The sequence below is a fragment of the Lissotriton vulgaris genome, chromosome 1_1 (assembly GCF_964263255.1).
Source record: "Lissotriton vulgaris chromosome 1_1, aLisVul1.2, whole genome shotgun sequence".
In the NCBI taxonomy this organism is placed as follows: Eukaryota; Metazoa; Chordata; class Amphibia; order Caudata; family Salamandridae; genus Lissotriton; species Lissotriton vulgaris.
In genome coordinates, this window is record NC_141685.1 from 1,743,778,311 (window position 1) to 1,743,803,698 (window position 25,388).

The 25,388-nt window shown below is 46.6% G+C and overlaps 1 protein-coding gene across 1 annotated transcript in view; it reads left to right on the forward strand.

Moving 5' to 3' along the window:
- TMBIM4 (transmembrane BAX inhibitor motif containing 4) overlaps positions 1–25,388 on the forward strand; it is a 101,142-nt gene that overhangs the window by 72,716 nt on the left and 3,038 nt on the right. The window contains exons 5-6 of the mRNA XM_086919030.1: positions 18,167–18,284; positions 18,955–19,000. Coding sequence (XP_086775156.1) covers positions 18,167–18,284; positions 18,955–19,000 — 164 coding nt within the window. The remainder of the gene's footprint in view (positions 1–18,166; positions 18,285–18,954; positions 19,001–25,388) is intronic.

Sequence of the window (25,388 nt, forward strand, 5' to 3'; positions counted from 1 at the left end):
GAGGTTTCTGATGGGCACCGATCACTACCAGTAAAACAAAAATCTGTCATTTTGAGTGAAATAGACCCCAGAGACATTTTCACATGCAAGGAGGTGGTGACAACATAATTAATGAGAAGATTTATGTTTCCTTACCTCAACTATTGGCTGATCAAGAGCACCATTCCTCAGCAGACTCTGCATTTTTTCCAGCTAACAGCGGATACATATTCGTCTGGGGTTATTATAAGTCAACTATGTCAAGTCTGCATGACCCCTAGTACAATCTAATCCCTGCCTAGGACCTATTCTTTACACGCAAAATGCAATAGTTTGTCCTTTGGAGTAGAGGCTGTCTTCTATTTGTTTAATTCCATCCCAGACAGTTGTCACAGACACTTCCCTCCTGGAATGCAGCCCACACTGATCATTTGCAGGTTCAAGGGACATGGTCTTGGAGATGCATTACCACATGACTATTCTAGAGCTCCAAGCAGCCTACATTGTACTAAAGTCTTTCCCACCGTTCTTCAAGACCAGCTGCCTTCTCTTCCACCCAAGCAACATAGCTTCAATGCACTTTCTGAACAAACAAGTAGCACCACGGCCCGGGGACTATCTCTCTGGGTAGTATCCCATTTTGGAAGAGCAGAACTAGATTCCCTTAGTTAGTATGGTTTTCCAGGAAAACCCTAGCAAGCCCTAAATGCAGTGACACATGATATAGTCTATAATTTTGGGACTTCCATATGCCCAGTCCTCATCTTTAAATATTACCAGACCAGAAATACCTTTTAGATCAACAGAACATAGAGTTTTCTGTATGCATTCCATCATGTTCCCTTGGTCCCTGCTGTTGTTATCCAAGACCAGGATGATCCTCCTATAAATGGAATGAAGCCAGCAATCATCGTTAACCAGCCTTCTTCATCTAAGAAAGCAACCACACAAGTTGTTTTGCAGAACAGATTCCCTTCACATGTTAGGGGTCAGATTCTGCAGTCCAGCTCACAATTGTAGAACATGGTAGATTGGTTCCTAAAGTCCTCTGATTTGGATTTTTTTCTGCAGCATATGGACTTTCAGAAGGAAGCCAAGTAACCTACAATCGTGCAAAGAGCCCATGCGCAATGCCCAATGTTCATCTCAGGAGACTTCAATTGCAACTTCACAACTGAAAATCAGGTTGAAGGAAAGAGGCAAGCAACCTGTGATGGCCGAAAAATAACAAACATACTAGGAGACTTGGGATTGACAATTATGAATGGTGAAACAAAGGGCGACATGCTAGCAGCGGTCACATATTTGAGTGGCAAGGCTCACTCAACAATAGATTTCACAATTACCAGTAACAAGTTACTCCCCAGTATCGAAACATTTCAAATCGACCAGCGCATAGAAAGCGATCACTTCCCCCAAATAACGAGATTGAACATGTCTCTCACTTCGGCCCAAAGAATGAACTCTCTTATACAACACGCCGATAAGTTCTACTTAAAAAAAACTAAAATGGCGAGGAGGGGGGTGAATAGAATTCAGGACACAGCAAGGGATTATGTGAGTAAATTAGGGCCTCAGTTAGAGGAAGAACGCGTAATCAACTGGGAACAGTTGGCCCAGGACCTTACCCAAAAATTTCCAGCATTGCCAGGTAATCAAAGAAGATAATACACCAGGAAGGAGCCATGGTTCAACACTGATCTGCGAGATCAAAAGAGAAGGGTCAAAAGAGGTTAGATTACAGGCGCGTAAAAAGAATGGGAAAAAGCCCAAATAATAGCCAACTAATGGAAGTAAGGAATGTATACAGGAAGATGTTGAGGATCGCCAAATCTGCACATAAGGAAACCATCTGGAATAAATTATTGTGTGCAGGTAAATTGCCAAATAGTAGGGACTTCTGGGGCATTATAAACTATCTGAATAAAGGAGCAAGTCTCCAATGAGAGGCAGGAATTGGAGAAGAAACGTGGGTTCATTATGTGCGAAACTTGTACTGCAACACAGACTTCAAGCACCATTGAAGGTTCCCGGGGGACAGAGTCAGAAGTAGGAAAAAGAAAAAGAAACCTGAGTTCGGATAAGGGAGAAAATTAAGATTGTAAACAAGAGATTGGGGGCAAAAAACGAAATCCACTAATCACCAGAAAACAATTGCGGGGCATAGTATTAAAACTAAAGACCGAAGGAGCAGCAGGTCCAAATGGGATGCCTAACGCGCTTTTTAAGAACGACCCAGACTTCTGGTCCGAGATCTTAACGCCTCTTTTCAACCACATTTATGCACATACTGACGTTCCAGTCTCTTGTAAAGGGAACATAATACATCCGACATTTAAACAGGGAGTCCATCGCAACCCATCAAATTATGGGTTGATATCTTTAATTGATGTTGAGGCCAAACTTTATGCTTCTTGCCTTCTAGTACAGCTGCGAGACTGGATGGACGACACGAACGAACATAATCCCCAAGTTCCAAACAGGATTTAGGCAAGGGATGGGAACTATACCAAATGTGGCTATTTTAGCGCTCTTAACGGAAAAAGCAGTAAATAAGGGAACACGGTTGTACGCATGTTTTGTTGATATAAAAATCAGCTTTTGACCGAGTGAGCAGAGAGCACCTGTGGGCAGAGCTAAACACATGGGGACTGCCGAGTCAACTACTAAAGGCAATAATCGCACTTCACAACGACACTACGATAAGAGTGAAATTAGATGATGGATGTAGTACAACTTTGAGTATTGTCCCGCAACAAGGCTTAAAACAAGGATGTGTGTTAGCACCAAGCCTATTCAACCTGTTCGTTTCAGATATCAGCAAAGTTATGCAAGCTGCCGAATGTCATCCGCCGATCGTGGCCAACAAGCCCATCAACACATTACAATATGCGGACGACCTAGTAGTGCTAAGCCAAACACCAATAGGCCTACAAAGAGCAATAAATAAAGTTGTATCCTATTGGAATTAAACAAAGCAAAAACAAAAGTTGTTCGCTTAGTTGATTTAAAAAAAATCAAGTTCAAATGGACAACGAATGGGGCAACGGTGGAAGAGGCAAGGGTCCTATAAATACCTCGGTATAACAATAGGGCAAGGCTTAACACACAAGGAGCACAAATCAGCAATAAAAGCTAAAGCGCAATCGCTTATTTTTAGCATATCGATTATTGAAAACAAAACTGGATTGCCCGAATATCAACCACCTCCTAAAGGTGATGGCTCCTCAAATTTTGCCCACCCTGTCTTACGGTTTAGTCACTTGGTACGGCAAGGAGGCTGACCTACTAAATGACCTTCAGACAAAGATCTAAAAGGCCGTTTTCAATCTGCCAAAATCTGCCTCCCAATCACAAGTGCGGCTCGAATTTGGCCTTCAACATCAGAAGTTCCGGAGCATGAGCGGCTTCGTGAAGCTTTGCCAAAAATTTCGTTCCGCTGACCCATACACAATGGACAGTCTATGCTGGGAAGAAATCACGTATCAGGTGGACAAAGAAACATCGAGTGTCTGGGGAAGGTACTTGAAAACCTGTTTGGCAGACCTTGATTTAGAAAAAGTATGGGAAATCAGGGCGGATAAAGCAAGTATTAGTAGAGCAGTCAACGACGCAGCAAAAAGGAAATCCTTTCTGGAGGATAGAAACACAATCTCTAAACGTCAGCATGGGTGGACCATCATTACCTCCTACAAATCACTTAAACCGCAAGCATATTTATTATCACACTTTAGCGGGCATTTAAAAAAGAGCTATAAAGACTATCGGATGGACAGCACGTCTCAAAAGATCTGCTGCCACGCTGGAAACACAAACATCAGTGCAGTGTCAACTATGTGGATATAAAATGGAATCCTTATCCCACCTATTATGCGTATGCCCAGCAGTCATGGTCTTGAGGAGACGGTATTTAAAACCCATCTTTAATAAACAGAATATTCGCACATGCAGACATGCTGGCAGATAAGCTGGCTGGGAGGCTCCTCTATAATTCTGGCCTGCCGGGGAGTAAAATTCCTGGCAGAGGTAAAACGCTTATGGCAAGCCGAGCAGGAGGAAAACCGAGGAGAATGTTCCCCCAGGCCTGGGCCCTACGGGCCAACCACGCCACACACGGACTGAATGTAAAACAGATTAAGAGCTCACGTAGACGGCAGGATCACAGAAGCTGGCCTAGATCCAACTATCGTATTTATAACATTTTATATGTTAGCCAATCACATGGACCTAGTTATAAAATTAATGGGTAATTTTAATGTTGCTTGATATTAATTGTGTCTGTACAGTCATTTTTATTTTTTGGGAAGATTGTAAAGATTTTTATTAATCATACAATAAACTTTTTGACTCTTGGCTCTGTAACCTCCAATCAGAGCTCCTTATTCCTTGAAATGTAAGAAGGTACACATTTTGTGCATCTAAAAGAGCATCTAGAACAACATCAACTCATTTAAGTGTCAGGATGAAGCAGTATTTACTATTTTTCTACTTGGGTAATTTATGGTTACATTTCTCTTCTATAAAGATGCACCTTCCATTTATTGCTGCTCTCCTTCCAAACCGCCCCCACCCCCTCCAAGTGCCCCTATCATTAATGACTTTCTAGGAGATGCCTTCTGGTCCCTAGGAACTTAATTCAGTCTTAATTCAGTCCAGTTCAATACTTCTATTCAGAATGTCACATGTTGGTAAGACCTTTCAGTGCTTATGATTTCAAAGGAGATTCCCCTGAAAGATAGTTGTATGCTGGTAGGATTCTATGAAAGTTACCTTTCCATCTCTTTTGTATGAACTTCAGAAGCTGCTTGTGACCACTGAACAAAGACCAACTACACAACTTTGTAGTGGGGGTGTTGTCACCCACTTGAGAGGTGGAATGTTTTATTGTTAGGGAGTTTATCTTTCAGAGCATGTCTTCATGTTTATTCGCTAAATTGGGTCGCAGGTCAATAATAGTAATAGAAGCAATTAGAAACCAAAAAGACAAACGTGGGACATTAGGCGGGAACCTTTAGGGTTAATCTCGAGAACCCCTGTAGCGGAACTAAATAGAGTTCCTGCAGCCATGTTAAAAAGACATCTGTGACAAACAATGTACTTACTATACAATGTAATGATGGAAGTACTTTTCTTTAAAGAAATAAATGCCTTTTACTGAGAACTGATTAACACAGCTATGAAACAGGGTTCACATTTCAGGGCTTGGACAGCACACCTATAACACTGTCCTCTGATAATTTAGGCACATCCTCTTTCATAATGGCAGCCATGCTGCAGACGTTCATCTTGAGCATGGAAACTACAGGGCACCAGCATACTGTGTGTCTAAAATCTGCCTTAGATGTCATGCGACAAGGGTACAAATCTGAAACAAATTATGCACTTTTAGCAACTGTTATCCAAGGGATGTATTAACAGATTGGTAAGAATCATGAACAGCCTTGAGATGATGCTTTTGAGTTTGCTGCTATCAATCGTTTCTTTCTTAAATCTTTATTGCAGTGGTCTCATTGAACTGATTTGCGTGCTTCTATTTTAATAGAATGTTACAGTGCAGTAACCATAACCAGTTGAACGTTTGCCACCTTTATAATAGTGAGGCCCTAGGATGATAAATATATATTATCTGTATATCCTTGATGGAATATCACTATTTCACAATGTGTCCACATCCTAAATATAGAATCCAGTTTACTTGTGAGACTAGTGTCTAGATGAGGAATAGAGAATGACGTTTTCAAACTGACCTCTTAGGAAGGTGTCACTGCCATGAGAAAAAAGGACAAAAAACTGAGGAACAGTGTTTCTGTAGTAGGGGATCTCTGTGTATAGTCCTAATCTAGTGAATAGTCCCGCCCATGTGCGTGGACCCCGGCAATCAAAAATAATCTCTTAAGGTGTCAAATCATGCAGAAACTGCAAAGACATTTAAGAGAGAATTTAAAGACAAGTAATGCAGCCTATATCCACAGGCTACACTGTCCAGTACTTCAACTAGAAATTCCACCAACAAAAACCACTCACAACACAGCCTGCCCAGTTTCTTCCATAGAGAAACTTGCCTCTACCAGTAAAAGACTCTGGAATGATAGAGAGGAAGGCATGGACAGTCAAGCCCCATAGGCTGCCATTATGTGGCTTAAAAAGGATACTGTGTCTTTAAGAGAACTTTCCAGAACTTTCTCCTAGTATCCCAGAATGCACAGCAGGTCCCTTTTACTTTTAGTTCTTTTTCCCGGCTCCTGCTAACAGGACCCTGGCATTGAGCTCTCCCTTTTTCAAGGGTGTATATTGGATTTAAGTTCACTTTTCTTGATAAGTGTTTGCAGTTATACTATTGGTGTTTCCCTTCTCTCCTGTGTGTGTTTGTCAGGCTTTCAGGGCTCTAAAATGCCTGCTCTTTTCGACAAATGCCCAGCATGTGGAAGGAAGAAGGCCAAGACTGATCCACATGACGTCTGCATTATTTGTCTCCCTGAAGCACATGTCCCTGAAGACTGTGACATCTGCCAGAACCTCTCAGCAAGGACCCTGAGGGACAGGCTGAAGACTAGGCTTCAAGGCCTGGAAGAGAGACAACTGCAGGCTGCAGGTGGGTCTGGGCAGACTGGGAAGGTTCCATCTGCCTCTGCTGAGGCCTCTGGGGGGCTCCCCAGAGGCAGGAAGACCAGCAAGCGGTCCCGGTCTCCGTCGGCGTCGATTGCATCGACGACGACGTCGAGATGGGTGACGACGGTGTGTTCCCCGGCGCTCCGGGTCGAGGCGGCGTGAAGATTCGGCGTCGAAGAGCCTGGTTAGGCCTCCGTCAAAACCACTGTCTACGGCGTCTTCGTCGTCGTCGTCGACATCAACTTCGAGCTATCGGCGTCGAAGGAGAAGCCACAGGCGTCGGCGCTCGTCGAGGCGATACAGCTGGTCGCCGTCGAGGAGACGGTCGGCGTCGAGGACCTCGAGGAAGACGTCTAAGAGGAGTCGACGATCGTCGTCGAGAAAGGAACAGTCGATGTCGCGGAGGCGGCGTTCGGCGTCAGGGAAGGAACTGTAGACGTCGCCGAGGCGGCGTTCGGCGTCAAGGAAGAAGAGGTCGACGTCGCAGAGGCGACGGTCGACGACTGAGTCGCGGAGGCGTCATCCGACACCGGAAAAACGACGTTCGGAGTAGAGGAGAAAGAGGTCAGCGTCGAGGAGTCGTTCTCACTCCCCGAAGCGGCGCAGAAGGAGTTCTGGCGCCAGAAGTCACGCTGAGTCTGGTGGATGGCGCCAGAGACTGTGATCACATACTGAAGGGGCTGGTTCTCAGTCCCCTCCTCCGAAGAAGTCACCGGGCTCGGTGTACTCGGTGGTATATACACCACCTCGGCCGAAGACGCCTCCTCCTCCTTTACCTAAGGAGAACCCTCCCGTCAACCCTCCGCTTCCACCACTTCCTCACTCGGGACAGGCACCACCGCCGATCTCGCCACGTGGGCCCGCCTCTCGGCCGGAGATACCTCTTGTTCCTCCGCCAAGATCGGTGTCACTACCTTTGCTGCCTACACCACCTAAGGGGACTCCAAAACCAAGACCCCAGGATAGGCCATGAAAGACACCCCCACGGAAACCTGCGGAGCGCCCACGAACCGGGAGGTCACGCTCTAGCTCCAGGAGGAGGGAGCGATCGCGCCACAGGTCGTCCACGCGGTCGATACGCCACCATAGGAGGCACAGATCTCGCTCTCACACAAGGTCCTTAGGGACCAGGGACTACTCTCCGACTTTGTCGGGATCACCGGACACAAGGGTGTCTCCGGTTGATGACCTGGTGGCGTTTCATGATGTCCTATTGAGAGGCGCAGCCAAATTGGGCATATCCTTGACGGTGCCCACACCCAAGACATCGATCATTTTTGAAACACTGCACCAGAAACACCTGTCTCGTCCACTACTACCTCTGGTACCGGGCCTGGAGGAACCGGCCATGGAACTTTTCCTCACCCCTGCGGCGACTAAGGCGGCACCATTGAGATTGCAGAAAAAATGCAGGGCTCCCGATTCGGACCCGGCTTTTCTAAGGGTGGAACCTCCTCCGGATTCTGTGAATGTGACGGCGGCCCGCAAACAGCATGCCACCACCCCGTTATCCACCGTCCCCCCAGACAAAGAGTCTAGATGGATGGATTTAGCTGGAAGGAAAGTGTGTGGAACATCAGCGACATCTATGAAGGCTGCGAGTGCCACAGCTTTGTTGGGATGCTACGACCGTGCCCTCTGGGACTCCCTCCAGCAGCTTGCGGAACACTTGCCTTGCGAGAAGCGGGAAGATTTCCTGGAAGTGCTAAACGAAGGGATGCTGGTAGTGAATCAAATTATCAACGCTGCAGCAGATTCATCCCTCTTGGCGGCACATGGCTTTTGCCATGGGATTAACCAGCGACGACACGCCTGGCTCTGCCTTACGTCACTAAAACCAGACGCACAGCAAAGGGTGGCCAATCTTCCATTCTCTGGCGAAACCCTATTTGGGAAACATGTGGATGACGAAATGGCCCGCATGAAGGCGGAGGCCGAAACACTCACGGCTGTGGGTCTAGAGAAGCCTAAAGAAGCAAAGAAATCATACCGCCCATTCCAACGGCGGTTCGGTGGGCAGGGCAGAGGACGTGGCCAAGCTTCGGGACAGTCGCAGCAACAACAACAGTTCCGTAAGCCGTTCCAGAAACGCCCGAAGGGCAGAGGAGGCCAGCAGTCGGCACCAGCGACCAAAGGCCCGGCCGGGTTTAGGCCCTGAGCGCTTACTTCCCCCGGATCTGTTACCCACTCCGTTAGGGGGGAAGCATTCAACTTTTTCTGGCAGAGTGGAGAAAAATTACTCAGGACAAGTGGGTGCTGAATATTGTTTGCAATGGATACAGTCTTCGGTTCACCAGCCCGCCTCCAGCAATTCCACCGGTCCGCTCGCAGTTTCAGCTGCGCGAGCTCTAGGCGAAGGCAGATATTCTGTTAAGGAAAAGGGCGATAGAAGACGTACCTTTGTCTCAGAGAGGAAGAGGTCTGTACTCCCGGTTCTTCCTGGTTTGCAAGAAGGACAAGAACGATCTCAGGCCCATTCTGGACTTGCGACAGGCAAACAGATGGATTTGCAGGGAAACGTTTTGCATGCTGTCGTTGCATCAGATTTATCCTCAGTTGCAACAGGGAGAATGGCTATGTGCCATAGACCTACAGGATGCGTACTTCCATGTGCCCATTGCACACAAACACAGGAAGTTCCTGCGGTTCCAAGTCGGCGCCAATCATTATCAATACACAGTACTCCCATTCGGACTAAAGTCTGCGCCGAGAACATTCTCGAAGTGCATGGCGGTGGTAGCAGCACACCTAAGGAAGAACAAGGTGTTCGTCTACCCGTACCTGGACGATTGGTTGATCAATGCATCCTCCTTCTCGGAAGCTCGAGCACACTTCCAGAAGACGTGCGTTCTCTTGAACAAGCCTGGGTTGCACATCAATATGTCCAAGTCTGTCCCGACTCCGGTCCAATGCATACAGTACTTGGGAGCCTCCATCAGTACGCTGTCACCAAGCGTGTCTCCTTCGGAAGAATGACGATTATCCCTTCTTCGGAAGGCTCAGGCTCTTATGACCACTCCATCTACAACAGTGAGGACGGTGTCTTCTCTACTGGGATCGATGGCCTCCTGTATCTTCCTGACGCCACACGCACGGCTGCACATGAGACCGCTGCAGGAGTGCTTGGAGGACCAGTGGGATCAGAGGAAAGGATCTTGGGACGACAAGATACGGCTGTCTCTGCATGCTCTTCAGTCTCTGAAGTGGTGGTGTTCAGCGGAGAATCTCCTCAGGGGGGTTCCCTTCCACAAGGACATTCCCACGCAGACTGTCGTGACGGATGCTTCTCTCCAAGGGTGGGGAACACCCTCCGGAAACCTAGATTCAAGGAACGTGGTCCCCGATGGAGGTCACGTATCATATCAGAGCTGTTCACTTGGCACTGAAGGCCTTTCTTCCGTCCTTTCAGACCAACTCTCTGCTTGTACAGACGGACAATACCACCACGATGTATTACCTCAACAAGCAGGGGGGCTCGAGATCACGCACTCTGTCGCAGGAGGCGCAGGCGATCTGGCACTGGCTTCTGGCCGGAGGACTGACGATAACGGCTACCCATCTGCCAGGTGTGCAGAATGTTCAGGCGGACGCGCTGAGCAGACTGATTCAGGAAAACCACGAATGGGTCATAAACTACGAAGTACTAGAAGTCCTCGCAAGGTGGGGGACTCCAGACATAGATCTGTTCGCCACCGCCGAAAACAGCAAATGCTGAGACTTCGCCTCCAGGTACTACCAGCAGGGGACGCTGGGGAATGCGTTATGGATCAACTGGTCGAACAGCTTTCTGCACGCTTTTCCACCCATTCCCCTGATTCCGGCGGTACTCATCAAACTGGCCCGGTCCAGGGCTCAGATGATACTCATTGCCCCGGAATGGCCCAGACAGTGGTGGTTCACGGACCTGCTTCACCGGTCTATCCTTCCTCACATTCGGCTGCCGTGCAGGCCGGACCTTCTCACGTAGTTCGGGGGACAGATGTTGCACCCCAACCTCTCGTCTTTGAGTTTGGCGGCATGGCTCCTGAGATAGTGCAATATGGCCATCTAAATCTGCCCGAAGATTGCATGGACATACTGAGGAAACTAAGAGACCATCCACTCGACTTCCTATGCTTACAAGTGGAAGAGGTTATGTATCTGGTGTCAGTCCAAGAACTATGACCCGACGACGTGCAAGGAAGACGTCATCCTTCCTTACCTTCTACACTTGGCGCAGTCTGGCCTTAATGTTCATTCCATTAAGGTTCATCTTGCTGCATTGACTGCCTACAGGAAATGCCCTTCACAGACTTCCTTCTTCCAGATCCCTGTGATCAAAGATTTTTTGGAAGGCTTGAAGAAAGTGTTTCCTCCTGTCGGGCTTCCTTCGCCTTCATGGGAATTAAATGGGGTGCTGTCCAGATTGATGAAGGAGCCTTTTGAACCTGTTCATAAAGCTTTGTTGCAGCACCTATCCTGGAAGGCGGCGTTCCTCGTGGCCATTACATCGGCCCGCAGGGTGAGTGAAATTCAGGCGTTGTGTTGCCAAGAACCTTATACTGTATTTCATGCTGCTAAGGTTGTTATGCGTACTCACCCTAAATTTCTTCCCAAGTTTATTTCTGATTTTCATGTCAACCAGACCATAACGTTGCCAACGTTTTTTCAGAATCCTTCATCTCCAGCGTAAAGGTCTCTACATTCCCTGGATGTTAGGAGGGTGTTGACATTTTATCTGGATAAAACCAAAGATATTCGTAGGTCAGACCAATTATTTGTCAATTATGGATCGGTCAGGACGGGTCTTGCTACCTCTAAGCAGTCCATCTGTAGGTGGATTGTGTCCTGCATACAGTTATGTTACCAAAAAGCTAATAAGCCCTTAGGGGGTAAACCTAAGGCTCATTCCACTAGGGGAAAAGCTGCCACGACAGCTTTCTCCATAATGTTCCGATTGCAGAGATCTGCAAGGCGGCCACTTGGAAGTCGGTTCATACCTTTGCTAAGCATTACTGTCTGGACACTGATGCCAGGGCAGATGCTCAGGTTGGGCAGGCTTCGCGGCGGAATTTGTTCGCACAATAGTGATGTTATTTTCTTTTCTCCACCGCCGCTTTGGTGTGGGGACGGGCTTGCCATTCTATTCACTAGATTATGACTATACACAGAGATCCCCTACTACAGAAGGAGTAGTTTCTGTCCTGTAACTCCAGTTCTGTAGTAGGGGCATCTCTGTTATAGTCATAAGCGCCCGCCCTCCTCCCCGGTGGAGATAAATATTCATGTAGGAATGCTACAGGTCTGGCGTGCTAACGCCTTCAAAAAGAACTGAAAGTAAAAGGGACCTGCTGTGCATTCTGGGATACTGGGAGAAAGTTCTGGAAAGTTCTGGAAAGTTCTCTTAAAGACACAGTATCCTATTTAAGCCACATAATGGCAGCCTATGGGGCTTGTCTGTCCATGCCTTTCTCTTTATCATTTCAGAGTCTTTTACTGGTAGAGGCAAGTTTCTCTATGGAAGAAACTGGGCAGGCTGTGTTGTGTGTGGTTTTTGTTGGTGTAATTTCTAGTTGAAATACTGGACAGTGTAGCCTCTGGATATAGGCTGCATTATTTGTCTTTAAATTCTCTCTTAAGTGTCTTTGCAGTTTCTGCATGATTTGACACCTTAAGAGATTATTTTTGAATGCCGGGGTCCACGCACATGGGCGGGACTATTCACTAGATTATGACTATAACCGAGATACCCCTACTACAGAACTGGAGTTACGGGACAGAAACTACTCCTTCAAAGATATTCATTAAGTTGATGAAAGGATATGAATGCGAATGACGTGGATGAGTTACTTGTTTACTGAAGACTTCAATGACTGTTGTCATTGTTGTCAACAAAAATGGTCCAAACGGATGGTGATTAAATTAAAATGAGAAAGCAAGAAAGGGGCCGGCTGATCCCAAACAGGAGGGTTAAAATGTTTCTTTCTATAGGTTAAACATAATTAAAGATTAAGCGCTCCTGTCAGAACAATCAAATGCTAATCAGTTTGGTCAGCAGTGTGACGTGAAGTAAAATGCAATATTGTCTCTGCATGAAATAAGAAACTGCCAAGTATTTGATGGGTAGAAATGCATTCGTCAACACTTCTTACATTTGTATTTAGGACTGCTCACATGCCTTCGACTCGGTTGACTATCCCACCCTCATCCACACCTGGGCACCTCAAATGGGATTCCCTGTCAGTGTCCTTCACTGGTTCTTCCCCTACCTCTCCAACCAATACCAGTTTGTTCACGTGGGCACCTCTTGGACCCAAGAGATCACAATCATATGTGAAGTCCCTCTGGGTTCCCTAGTGTTCCCTGTCCTCTTTAATCTCTACATAGAGGCCCTCAGGACCCTATGCACAGATGACCGCATCAAAATTCACCAATATGCTGTTTATATAAAGCTCTGTTTGAAAATCTCCTCTGCCGTAGACTTCCAGTGCAGCAATCACTGCCTGCATTTCATCATGCATGAATGTTCAGTGCCTTCCTGGAGCTGAATCCCACCAAGACAGAATTCCTATTGTTTGTGAAGAATGAGCAAGAAGCAGTACAATTATTGCTCAATACCAAACATTGCCCGCTTCAAACCCAACTTAAGGCTTTTTTTTGTTGAAGTTCTGTTTAACACGAATTTGGCCTAAAGGTTGGAGCACTTTAAAAAAGCACCAGTTATATTACACAAGGACACTTTCATTTTTTTTGTCACAGGGAGATTAAGAGATTTGCCAAGTATCACAGGATGTTAAGCTGACTCCGAGATTCAAACCTGATTCCCCTGTTCCGAAGTCACCAGCTCTGGCCTTAATGCCACATCCTTTCCCCTATTGCCAAGTCACTTGGACTCACCCTGGACACCCAACTTCACCTTCAAGGAACACTGGCCATAAAACACCATCTCTCTCTTCTAAATAGAGTGAAACAGTTCCTTCCAGAAAGCGACATCAGAACTGCAGATCCAGCCCTTGTATTCTCAAATCTGTGTGGTGGTAACACCCTGATACATGGCCTCCCAGACTCTACATTAGCTTCCCTTGACGACATCCCATATGCTGCAGCACCTCTCTCCCAGGGCCTGAAGAAATATTCTCACCTCATTCCCATCCTCATGGAGCTCCATAGGCTCCCATTGCTGGTGCGCACTATTTTCAAGATCAAACTCATCCTTTACAAAGCCATCATGGCCAGCACACCTGCTTATCTTGAGGCCAAGCTCACACAGGTGGCTCTCTGCACATCTGCATTAGACTGGAGATGAAGAGTGAAAAAGAAAAACCAAGGCAGCAGGCCTTTTTTTCATTTGTGCACCTAGTATCTGGAACAACATCCATTAGGAGCATCATACGGCTACTCCTATTCAGAAAGAAGTTGAAGATGCTTCACTGCATCACACGGCAATAACAGTATACTTCTGCTCCGTGAACACTGCAACCTCTCTTATCACTTATTATCTGCTTGCCTTTCACCCTGTACATCACTCTGCTGCTTTTTGACTCTGTTTGCAGTATACACATACCACACTCATGAATACATACATACCTACCTCCCTACTTGGGCTTTTAAATGTATGCACTTCTTATGGCAATGCATAATTTTTACCTCTGCAGTGCAATAATACAAGGGTTGGCCTGTTGTATGCAAAAACAAGGTGATCTCTGCCTTGAAAGCAACCACCTGTCATACTGCACCACATTGGCACCTCTACATGAGGCAACAATCAATCCCAGATTTATGTTTCTTGTTGAGTGTAGTCAGTTAAGTGACTTCTGAACCAGTGGGTTGCTAGGACATGGAGGCCATGTCTAGACATACCTGCTCCATGTAGGCAGATTCATTCAATAATAACTGAGCATACACTGTGCCAAGTGTGTACTTGATCTTTCAGATCGCATGTTGCCATTTAAGTTGTATTTATATCAGGGGCGTAGCTAGAGCTTTTGGCGCCCGGGGCTATCCCTCAGAGTGCCGCCCCTGGTGGGGGGGAGCGGTAGGGGGGGTCGGGGTAGTACCGCCGCTAATAGTTACCTTGATCATTCAAGTTACATGCACATACATGACACAGTCCAGGGCTGTTGTGAATCCACCAGTGACCGGCAGTACAAAGGAGAAAACACAGACTGCCACCCTGCAGGGTTTCAGGAAGTGCCTAAAAACATGGTTATTCGATTAACGTCCCTCATCAGTAGCACTGCCCCCACCCCCCGGTGCCTAGATACCTTCAGAGGTGATAAGTAACTTAGCACTATGTAAATCCTGTTTGTCAGAGGCATAATAGGGAGTGGGTGGGGTGGCAGGCCCACTGAGAGCAGGCTCCGCCCAGCAGGTGTCACTCATTTCTCGATCTGGTGACGTCAGGCCTGGGCTGTACTCTGACTGGTGGCCCATTGCGGCGGCCTTTATAATTTATTTAGGGACTGGGGACACTGAATGACACTACTGTAAAGTGTCAGACAGTGAGCTTCCCCAAATAACTTATAAAGGCCGCTGCAACAGGCCACTAGTGCTGCGCGGCCGCCGCCCACAAAATAGTGCAGCCCCCCGTAGCTACGCCACTGCATACAGAGCCTGAAAAAGAACCCGATCCAGTTGCTCTTTCTAATTTCGGCCGGTGCTAAGACCCGAGCCACTTAATTCCTTGTTTTACACACTCTTTCCCCACTCATCTTTTAATGTCCAGGCAATATTAAACTTACTCTCAGCCTTGTAGTACCACATTCACTCTCTCTTGTTCTTTCACTCTCTTTCTCTATCTCTCTCTCTCCCCCTCTCTCTCGCTCTCTCACCCCCTCTCCCGCCCCCTCTTTTTTTCTCCCTCTCCCTTTCTCTCTCTTTCCAGCTCTTGCTCTCTTTTTCTCTTCCCTTCTCTTTCTCTCCCCTCTTTCTCTCTCTCGCTCTCTCTCTCCTTTGCTCTCCCACCCACACGTCCTCACTCAGAACTTTAAAATGTAGATGTGGTAGAACCGCACCTGGTTGTAGGTATGATGTTACTTGTTGTATCACATTTCTGGATGCAATGACAAAAACAGCAAAATACAAAGGTGGCACACTATGCTAAACACAGATTTTTTGCATACGTTTTTTAAAGCCACGCCCTTGATTCAATCAGCCACCCCCCTTTGAGAGACCACCCAGTTTTTTTTATCCCACTTAAAGCCATGTTGACAGCTATGCTGCCACTCTCTAAATATCCCCTCTGAAAACTCTCCAGTGACAGTCTTACCTCACTCGTCGTGACTCGCTCCAGGGTCTCTGTGTCAGGTATGGGTGGTTGTTTCAGCAGCCAGACCAATTCCCAGAGAGCAGCACTGCCACTGATTGCCCCAAGAGCAACAGGCCAGAATGAGCGTGAGAGAGCGTAGCTGTGACGCGTCACTGCTATGTCGTTCACATCGCATGGCCAGGGCTGGCCGGCCAAAATAAAGCATTTAATGTCGCCCAGCAGGCCATGACCGTCATTGGTAGCTCTTGTGCGCTACAAGATTGATTGACGGCCCTGAAGGCTGGGACGGAAGAACACTGGGGAGCAGGGCCCAAACCAGTAGGGAGCAGGGCACACATTTGATCAGGGAGCAGGGCACAAACCAGCAGGGAGCAGGGCACATGGAGCAGGGCACATAAAGCAGGGAGCAGGGCACACAAGGCAGGGAGCAGGGCACACAAGGCAGGGACAGGGCACACACATGATCAGGGAGCAGGGCCCAAACGAGCAGGGAGCAGGGCACACAAGGCAGGGAGCAGGGCACACACATGATCAGGGAGCAGGGCACACACATGATCAGGGAGCAGGGCACACACATGACCAGGGAGCCGGGCACACAAGGCAGGGAGCAGGGCACACAAGGCAGGGAGCAGGGCACACAAGGCAGGGAGCAGGGCACACAAGACAGGGAGCAGGGCACACAAGGCAGGGAGCAGGGCACACAAGGCAGGGAGCAGGGCACACAAGGCAGGGAGCAGGGCACACAAGGCAGGGAGCAGGGCACACAAGGCAGGGAGCAGGGCACACAAGGCAGGGAGCAGGGCACACAAGGCAGGGAGCAGGGCACACAAGGTAGGGAGCAGGGCACACAAGGTAGGGAGCAGGGCACACAAGGCAGGGAGCAGGGCACACACATGATCAGGGAGCAGGGCCCAAACGAGCAGGGGGAAGGGCACACAGGCAGGGAGCAGGGCACACAAGGCAGGGAGAAGGGCACACAAGGCAGGGAGCAGGACACATAAGGTAGGGAGCAGGGCACACAAGGTAGGGAGCAGGGCACACAAGGTAGGGAGCAGGGCACACAAGGCAGGGAGCAGGGCACACACATGATCAGGGAGCAGGGCCCAAACTAGCAGGGAGAAGGGCACACAAGGTAGGGAGCAGGGCACACATGATCAGGGAGCAGGGCCTAAGCGAGCAGGGAGCAGGGCACATAAGGTAGGGAGCAGGGCACACAAGGTAGGGAGCAGGGCACACAAGGCAGGGAGCAGGGCACACACATGATCAGGGAGCAGGGCCCAAACCAGCAGGGAGCAGCAGGGCACACCCCTGCAAGAAGCGGGTGCAAAACATTCGGGAGCAGGGTACACACCAGCAGGAAGCAGGGCACACACCAGCAGTGAGCATAGCCACATCAGCAGGGCACACAGCTGTCGGCAGCCTCTCTGCGCCTCCCCTCTGTGTGTACCGATATCGCATTCCTCAAAGTTTCTGAAACTGTCTTGGCACCCCGCGCGCCCACACACACACACGCGCACACGAAAAAGCACGTGCCTGTTCATAAGTTCCCAAACTTCCCATATATGCCACGTTAAAATCAGTTTTCTTACCTGATCTCAACAAGACGATGTAGCAAACCAGTACGCTTCTGAGGAAGACCCCCAGCTACATGGTGTCTGGGGAGCGGTGGGGGCTGCGCCGGCTGGAAGATCGACGGCGGTCAGTGGCCGGGCTGGGATCCTGTGACGTGCACCACTGCCTTCTCATGGGTCTATGCACAAGGGAGGCCGGCCGGGCTGGGGGAGCGTAGCGGTTCTCATCGCCAGGGCAGGGCTGGCCCGGACAAAATAAAGCATGTAATGTCACCCAGCACCCAGCGCTGTCATTGGTAGCGCTCGTGCGCTACAAGATTGATTGACGGCCCTGAAGGCTGGGACGGACGAATAGTTTAGCTGGGAATAAAAGCAACCAGGCCCAGGTCATGTGCGTGCAGCGCGCAGGCTCAGCGCACACTTTCAAACTGCCAGGGCCGCAAGCACGGCTCTGGTGGCGCCCGTTGGGGCCACGGCGGCCCTTATAATTTCTTTGGGGTCACTGTGTCCCCAAATAAATTATAAGGGCTGCCGCGGCCGCAACGAGCCACCAGTGCTGCGCGGCCGACCTCAAAATTGTACCGCCTGGGGCGGACCGCACCCCCCTAGCTACGCGGGTGATTTAGATAAAGCAAACTTATCCAAAAGGAGGCAGCAAAGGTTCCCTCTAAAACAGTTATTGATTTAAATGTATGTAAAAAACTCCTGGGATAAAAGACATCTTTGTTTGATTAATGCCCATAAATGTTTTCTCTTTCAGTAACCTTCTATGAAGTAGCAGTGGTTCTACAGGCTTTCATCCTCACTACTGCTGTGTTTCTTGGCCTGACTGCGTACACCTTCCAGTCTAAGAGAGACTTCAGCAAGCTCGGAGCTGGGTGGGTAACATCACTGCAAACTCATAAATTATCCTTAATACTCTGAATCTGCATGTTAATATAAAAACCTTTTAGACAAGGGAGTTTACTGAAACTGCTCCTTTTTTTTGTTAATCTCTTTCATGGACTCTGTTGTAGCTTTGCGACATCGTTCCTTTTTATTTTTAGTAGTAAAATTAAGCTCATCCTAGAAAGGAAAGAAACAGACCAGTTAAAAATAGATGTTTGTTGTTTCTTTGTTTACCTAGCAGACAAGAATTGGCTTAACCATGACTTCAGCTCACTTTTAACAGCTATGAATGGCTTAAAGAAGCAGTAGATTCATGATAAAGTAAGCTATTTTGGAAGAAAAAGAAAGGGAACGAGATGGTATTGAATGCAGTGTTGAAGCTGTCCTTTTATACACATCTCTTCAGCAGACCTTGAACACAGGAAACTATAGTATTAATTCAGTGAACAATAGTATAATTAGCATCACTTTGAGTAGTCCTGTATGTGGCACCCGGTCAAAACGTATGTATTGACATATCTGTAATTTAGCTCCCTAAAGTCTTATGTATTGCTTCTGTTGCTGTGTTGTAATTGATTATTTGTTCTTGGAATTATGTAGTTGAATGGTTTTAGAAAGGCAAACTCTAATTCTAATTAAATTTCAATATTTTGTTTACAGACTTTTTGCAGGCTTGTGGATTTTAATCATTTCCAGTTTCTTGAGGGTAAGATTTTGATACTGTTCAATTAATATTAAAACTGAGTGTGCGCAGTTTGATTTTACCAAGTTTCTGAACTTTTTTGTAAACTTAGCTAAGTTCATAAAAAGAAAAAAGCAAGTGGAATTTCTGGAGGAAATCCAGGAAAAAAAGAATACTTTATGCAGCAGACTTCGAGATGGAAAACCCATAGAAATGTTTGCTATGTTTTTGTTACCAGCAGGTTAAAAGGTTTGTGACCTTCCCCGAATAGTTGTTATAATTTCTCATTCTTCTACGAGTCGATATAATCCAATTGTATAAGCTGAGACTACAATTTGATTTTCACCTGCCCAGAAATAGGGAAATGAAGTTTATGCAGGACGAAACAGTATTGTGCCATGTTGCATCCACTTTTCCCTGCATTGCTAGTGGAAAAATATTTCCTGACCTCTGTTCTTGCTTATAGAGAAACTGTAGTACAGAATTGTAAATTTTACTTCTTCAGGTCTTGATTTAAAAATAAAAACACTAAAAACAAAAACCCTGTTAACTTCACTTTACTCTACTCCTTAATTAAATCCATTATATCATCAGGATCACCCCTTACAGGGGTGTGGATATCTATAAAAGATCTGCTTGTCTATGGGACAGGTTGCTTCATAAATCTACTTGTCCTGTAAACAAATCACTTGTCCCTTTGGTGCCACATAGTGCAGCGACACATTATGGCAGCGATCTCTTTATATAGGAGCTCAGATAACAGCCTGGCTGATTATGTTATAGTTCATACTATAGTAGGGTTTGAATATTAGCAATTCACTTATTTTAACACCTTTCCACAGATCTACATACTGGGTCTCGACGCAGCAGCAAGCAAAACTTTCGGAGGTCTAATCTTTTTCCATACTAATAAAGGTTGGAAATTTACATCCTGAGAAGGGCAGAAGTAAAACTTCTTCCAGGGTTGTGAAAAGAGGGGTGGGGGGGAAAGGTGAACAAGTAAATGCTCAGCATTTTTACGCATGAAAAATTTCCACATGCATGTTTGCTAATGCTAAAATGCAGTGCACAAATATTTTATACCTTACTTCTATACATTTTTATAAATTAATGCAAATCGTAAATCTGAACAACTGCTAGGAGATTCATCAATGGGTGTACTTTTGTGATTATCTTTTTTTTTGTTTTTAATATGTTTATTGAAAGTTTCATAACCACTAGATCAGCAATAAAAGAAGCAAAAGACTAGAGAAAATAAGACGAGGGAAAGAAAATAAATAATCCTGGGCTTTTAACAAATGACACATCAATGATCTTGTTTTTACATATCATCCGTCTACATCATACAGAGTCAGCTTATCTATACAGCACATTTATATCTGCGCATTCAGTGGCAACAGAAAGAAATAAACATAGAGATGTACCAAGGGAAGAGGGCCCAATCTCAGCAGCGACCATCTTGTGCGAAACACCTTCCCTAGCTGCTGGCATAATATCAGTAAGCCGGGGTAAATATCTCCATGCCCGTATGTCGACATATAGACTTGCCTGCCAAATATATCAACTGATCCCCATTATTAGAGTGAGGGGGTATACAGAAAGCGCTACAGGGGTGTAATTCTATATACAATTTACTCAATCCCTTCTGGATGTGTCAATAAGTAATCCTTCAATGGTTTCATTTGTTTTTTGGACGTGAGGCGATTGTCTGCAGGGAGGTAAATGTGTCACTTGTGGTGTTACAGTAAATCAATTCACAGATTCATGCCTTAACCTTTGGGATCTGAGTACCCCCCAGTGTAGCGAGACCTGCCTTTTGGCCATAAATAGAGCTAGGGCAGCAAATCTTTAGGTTCCCTCCCTGTAAGGGCTTAACATAGCAAGGCCATCAGTGGAATGGGTTGTAGCGTATAATCAATCAACTGTGACAAATGGTAAAATACCCCCCCGCCCCCCCAATATGCCGGTATGGGCCTGCAGTTCCATCCCAAGTGTGAGGAGTCTGCTTGCTCATCTGCACATCTGGAACAGTTGTATGATTTGGTGTGGTCCATTTTAACTAGTAAATACTCTGTGACATATGCTCAGCAGCTTATCCCAATGGTTATATGAGACTTATTAAGTCTGTTCACAGCAATATAGCCACATCTGATCTGGCAGGGAGCATCCCAGATCTCTTTCCCAGGCTGCCTGGGCTTTTATCTCAACCGCTGGCTGGAGTGTGAAAGATAAGTGGTAAAGTCGGGAGACAACATGGGCCCTGTTAGCTGCTGTGATAGTTGACGTGTGCTGGGGAAACTGCAGGCTCCCTTGGGGAAGTCGACAGCAACACGCATGGTGTTTTGTAGACTGTGCAAAATTAATTTGTACATATATGATGCATCCCAACCTGCTATTAAGGCGTCAACAGTGTGTAACTGAACATCGCGAAATAGATCACCAGTAGTCTGCAGTCCATATCGAAATAGCGTTCACATTTTTGTCATTTTCTATAAGAAACGGGCCCCTAATTAGATCCAAGACCTTTTTGTTTTAATTACAATCTATCCCTCCCTATCGATCAACTGACTTCACTGTGAGTGCCAGCATTCTTTTCTTTCACAAGGAGCATATCGGCATACTAAGTTGTCATGTTCAGTGCATACACCTTCAGCCCTAAACACACACAAACAATATAAGCCACACCTCACAACTTCGCTACTCCATGTCTACTGCACAACAATGTTACACCACGAAAACAACATAGTGTACCAACTCACTCTCAAACACCGTCTCCACCACCTACACACGGAGACCCATCAAAATGCCCGTTTAACCTGCTGGATGAGGACCACATTACAGAACAGCTACACGATTGCTATCCTGACACAGCTAATCCCAGCACTAAAAACACACCTGCTACAAACACTCACAATACTGAACACTCTTCTACAAAACAAAGTCTCACTATCACCAAAGCACATTCTCTAAACTGTCTACTAATAAATGCTCGATCGCTCTCTAAAAACAAACATCACATCCACGACCTTCTCACTGATGCAAAACCAGACCTACTATTCATAACTGAATCATGGTTGGAAGATAATATGGCTCCAGGTCTGCATGAAGCCATTCCTCTAGGCTATCAAACGATCACCCAAAATCGTATTGGCAAAAAAAGGAGGTGGTCTAGCTGTTGTGTGCAGGCAAACATTACATATCGCTAAAGTTGACGACATCTCCATAAAGAATTGTGAGGCTCTTCTCACCAGATTCAATCCTACACTGTCTTCCACCTGTAACTTCCTGATCATTTGCAAACCTCCACCTTGCAAGGCAACATTTTCAGACGCATTCTGGGTGACCTCAACATTTGGTTTGGGTTGTGTCTAATACTGAACTAGTTACCTTTCAGACTAGAACTCCAGTCACATGGTTAGACCACCATTGCTTTCTTTCCAACATAAAGCAACACTTACCAAAACTGCCTTGCATAAACCACCTATCAACCATGGAACAAACTCAATTAAAAACACTTAAAAACACAACTAACATCCAGAACAGATCTGGAAACAATAAATTCTATTAAAACTATAGGAGTGGCTACAGGAAGCTTTTGACATCCTGATACCTCTCAAAACCACATAACGGAACAAAAGAAAAAAGCACCTTAGAGAAATATAGAGATAACAGACATGAAACAAATTAGAAAGCTGCAACGTGTCAGCTATTAAAAAAGCTAAGAAAAGGTACTATTCAGACAGAATTAAAAATGCTAACTGTGAAATAAAGAATTCCACAAAATACTCAATGAATTTCGTGAACCAAATGGCCTAGAAGGAACTCATCTTGTTACTAAGATTTCACAGACTAACTGGCAAATCATTATGCGGACAAAGCAGACACGTTGGACTCGTTCTTAAAACAGAGACTAAGTACCAGCACAAACCCTTTTACAAAACAACTATCCAAGAATACTCAACCCAGCCTCTCCATTCCGTCCAACACATCTCACACAATGAATTTATGGACCTGGTCAAAGCAAGCAGGCCTGCCAGCAGCCCTTCTGACCTGTGTCCACCGCAAACTTTCAAAACAATTCTTTCAACAACTTCTGCTGCCACTCCAGTAAGAAGAATTATCAACAGTTCCTTAACTACCAGAATATTTCCAGAAGAACTAAAAAAGTCATACATACGCCATTCACTGAAGAAAACAAAATTGCACCCGCTGAACCCTGACAACTACAGACTACAAATGGACCTTTTCTGGGCAAACTGATCGAAAGACCAGCGTTCGCCCAGATGTCACATTCATTGAAGAGAATGCCATACTTTCAGACTTCCAAACCGGATTCTGTCCGGGAAGAGGCACAGAATCTGTCCACCTTGCAATCTGGGATGACCTGAAGAACACAGTAGACTGCAACGGGGTTGCTGCTCTACTCGTCTTGGACCTCTCGGCTGCCTTTGATGCCATTGATCATGACACTCTGAAACAAAGACTCTGTGAAGCTGGCATAGAGTGGACTGCTGTAGACTGGATCGCGTCCTACCTTCAGAACAGAACTAATGTCAGCCATATTCCACCTTTCTCGTTCAAACCATACTCCACAAAAGCAGGGTCCCCTCAAGGCTCTATCATCCCGCCCATGCTTTTCAACATCTACATGAAGCCATTACTGGTACTGATCAATCAGTTAACCTCACGTGCTATAAGTATGCAGATGAGACACAACTACACCTTCAACTGGAATGCCCCAAAGACATTGGAAACTCTACAATTTTCAGTTGTCTCCGAGCCTTGAATGACTTGGAGCCATCTCAAATCGAATGCTCCCCTAACAGGAATACTCATGTTTGGCGATTGGAAACATTATGACACGCTTAGCGCCTGGCCTGATCAACTGGGATCACCGCCTAAAGTATCAAAGGAAGTAAGAAACCTCGGAATGACCATGGACTCCAAGCTAGCGATGAATGCCCAAGTAGACAAACCAGCAAGATTAAGCTTTGTCACTATAAAAACGCTGTGACTAATTTTTCCCCATTTGGGATTTCCACATAAGGTTCAAGCTACCTTCTCCCTTGTTCTGTCCTAACTTGATTACACCAAAAGCTTATGGTACTTCAACTGGAGAGGAAGGCTTCGTAAACAAACCCCCACCCCACACCATGACGTCAGGGGTCGCTGAAAATAAACTGCCCACCTCTGATGCACGGAGCCCTGCTTCCGTACGGCTCTTCGTTCACTTCACCTGCTGCTGGGCCCCATAACTTCATTTTGCACTCGGGCCACTCGAGGGATCCGAGCAGGACTCGCGAGACAGCCTGCAATGCCGACCGTCACTCTCGGTCTCTGCCCCCTACAGCGCCCCCTGGGACTTTTGCATAAACATTGGCCCTAAGTGGAGGCAAGCTGCAGCCCTGTGGGGAGCCTCAACAAAGGGTCAGTGAGTGCCAATTACCCCTCCTCATCCATCAGAAACCCATCCATTCAACACCCATCAGACTCCACCTCCCACTGCAGCCTCTCTTATCAAGGTGCCAACATCAAAACGGGGCCAATTGTTCTGCAAACTACTGGCGGGGAGTTTTGCATCTGCAGACAGAGCTCTGCTTTGATGGCACCCAGACACATTCACCGATGCCCATGCAGCCAGGCCTGCCTTGTTCAGTCCGAGGCTTAAGTGGGGTGAATGGCGGTGAGAGTGCTCAGTCTGCCCTGTCCCACTGTTGGTGTCCACCACTGGAATTGGACCATTTAAATATTATCACCACTTCTGAAAGGCTTCCCCATCTGTTTCTGGCCACAGTTATCCCAACATCCTTCTTAATGGGGGAACAGACATACGCCAGAGTACCGCACCTTCTTTGTTTCAAGGTGCAGCGTTGATGGCCACTGATAACATCACAAAGCATATTCACTGATAGACAACCAAAGCAGCAGACAGATTTGAGAAAAACACACACACCCCTACCCCGCCTCCCCCGCCCCCCAACACACACACTCTCTCTCTCTCTCTCTCGATGCAGTGGGCACAATTTCTCTTGTAAATATGCAATTAAATGCTGGTGTAAAATTACACCTGCAAAGAACTGACTCAAATAATACATTGTGCCTACGTCAATGACAAATACACACCTTGGACATTCCACTGTGATTAGACGTCAATGCGCACCGTGGGAACTGAACTGTTTAACCTTTCTTTAACCCTTTCTTTCCTACTACGAGAGGACGTTTATAAACACTGTCATTTCACTACTAAGCAACTAAGGCACAGGTACATCATCTTATCTCATGGTTTGAAACTGTTATGCCAGTGCTGAAACCAGAAGTGTTTTTTCACAAACATTCAAATCATGATTTTAAACGGAAATTCATCTCACACACACACACCGTCACCATAACACCCATTACATCATACAAAGGC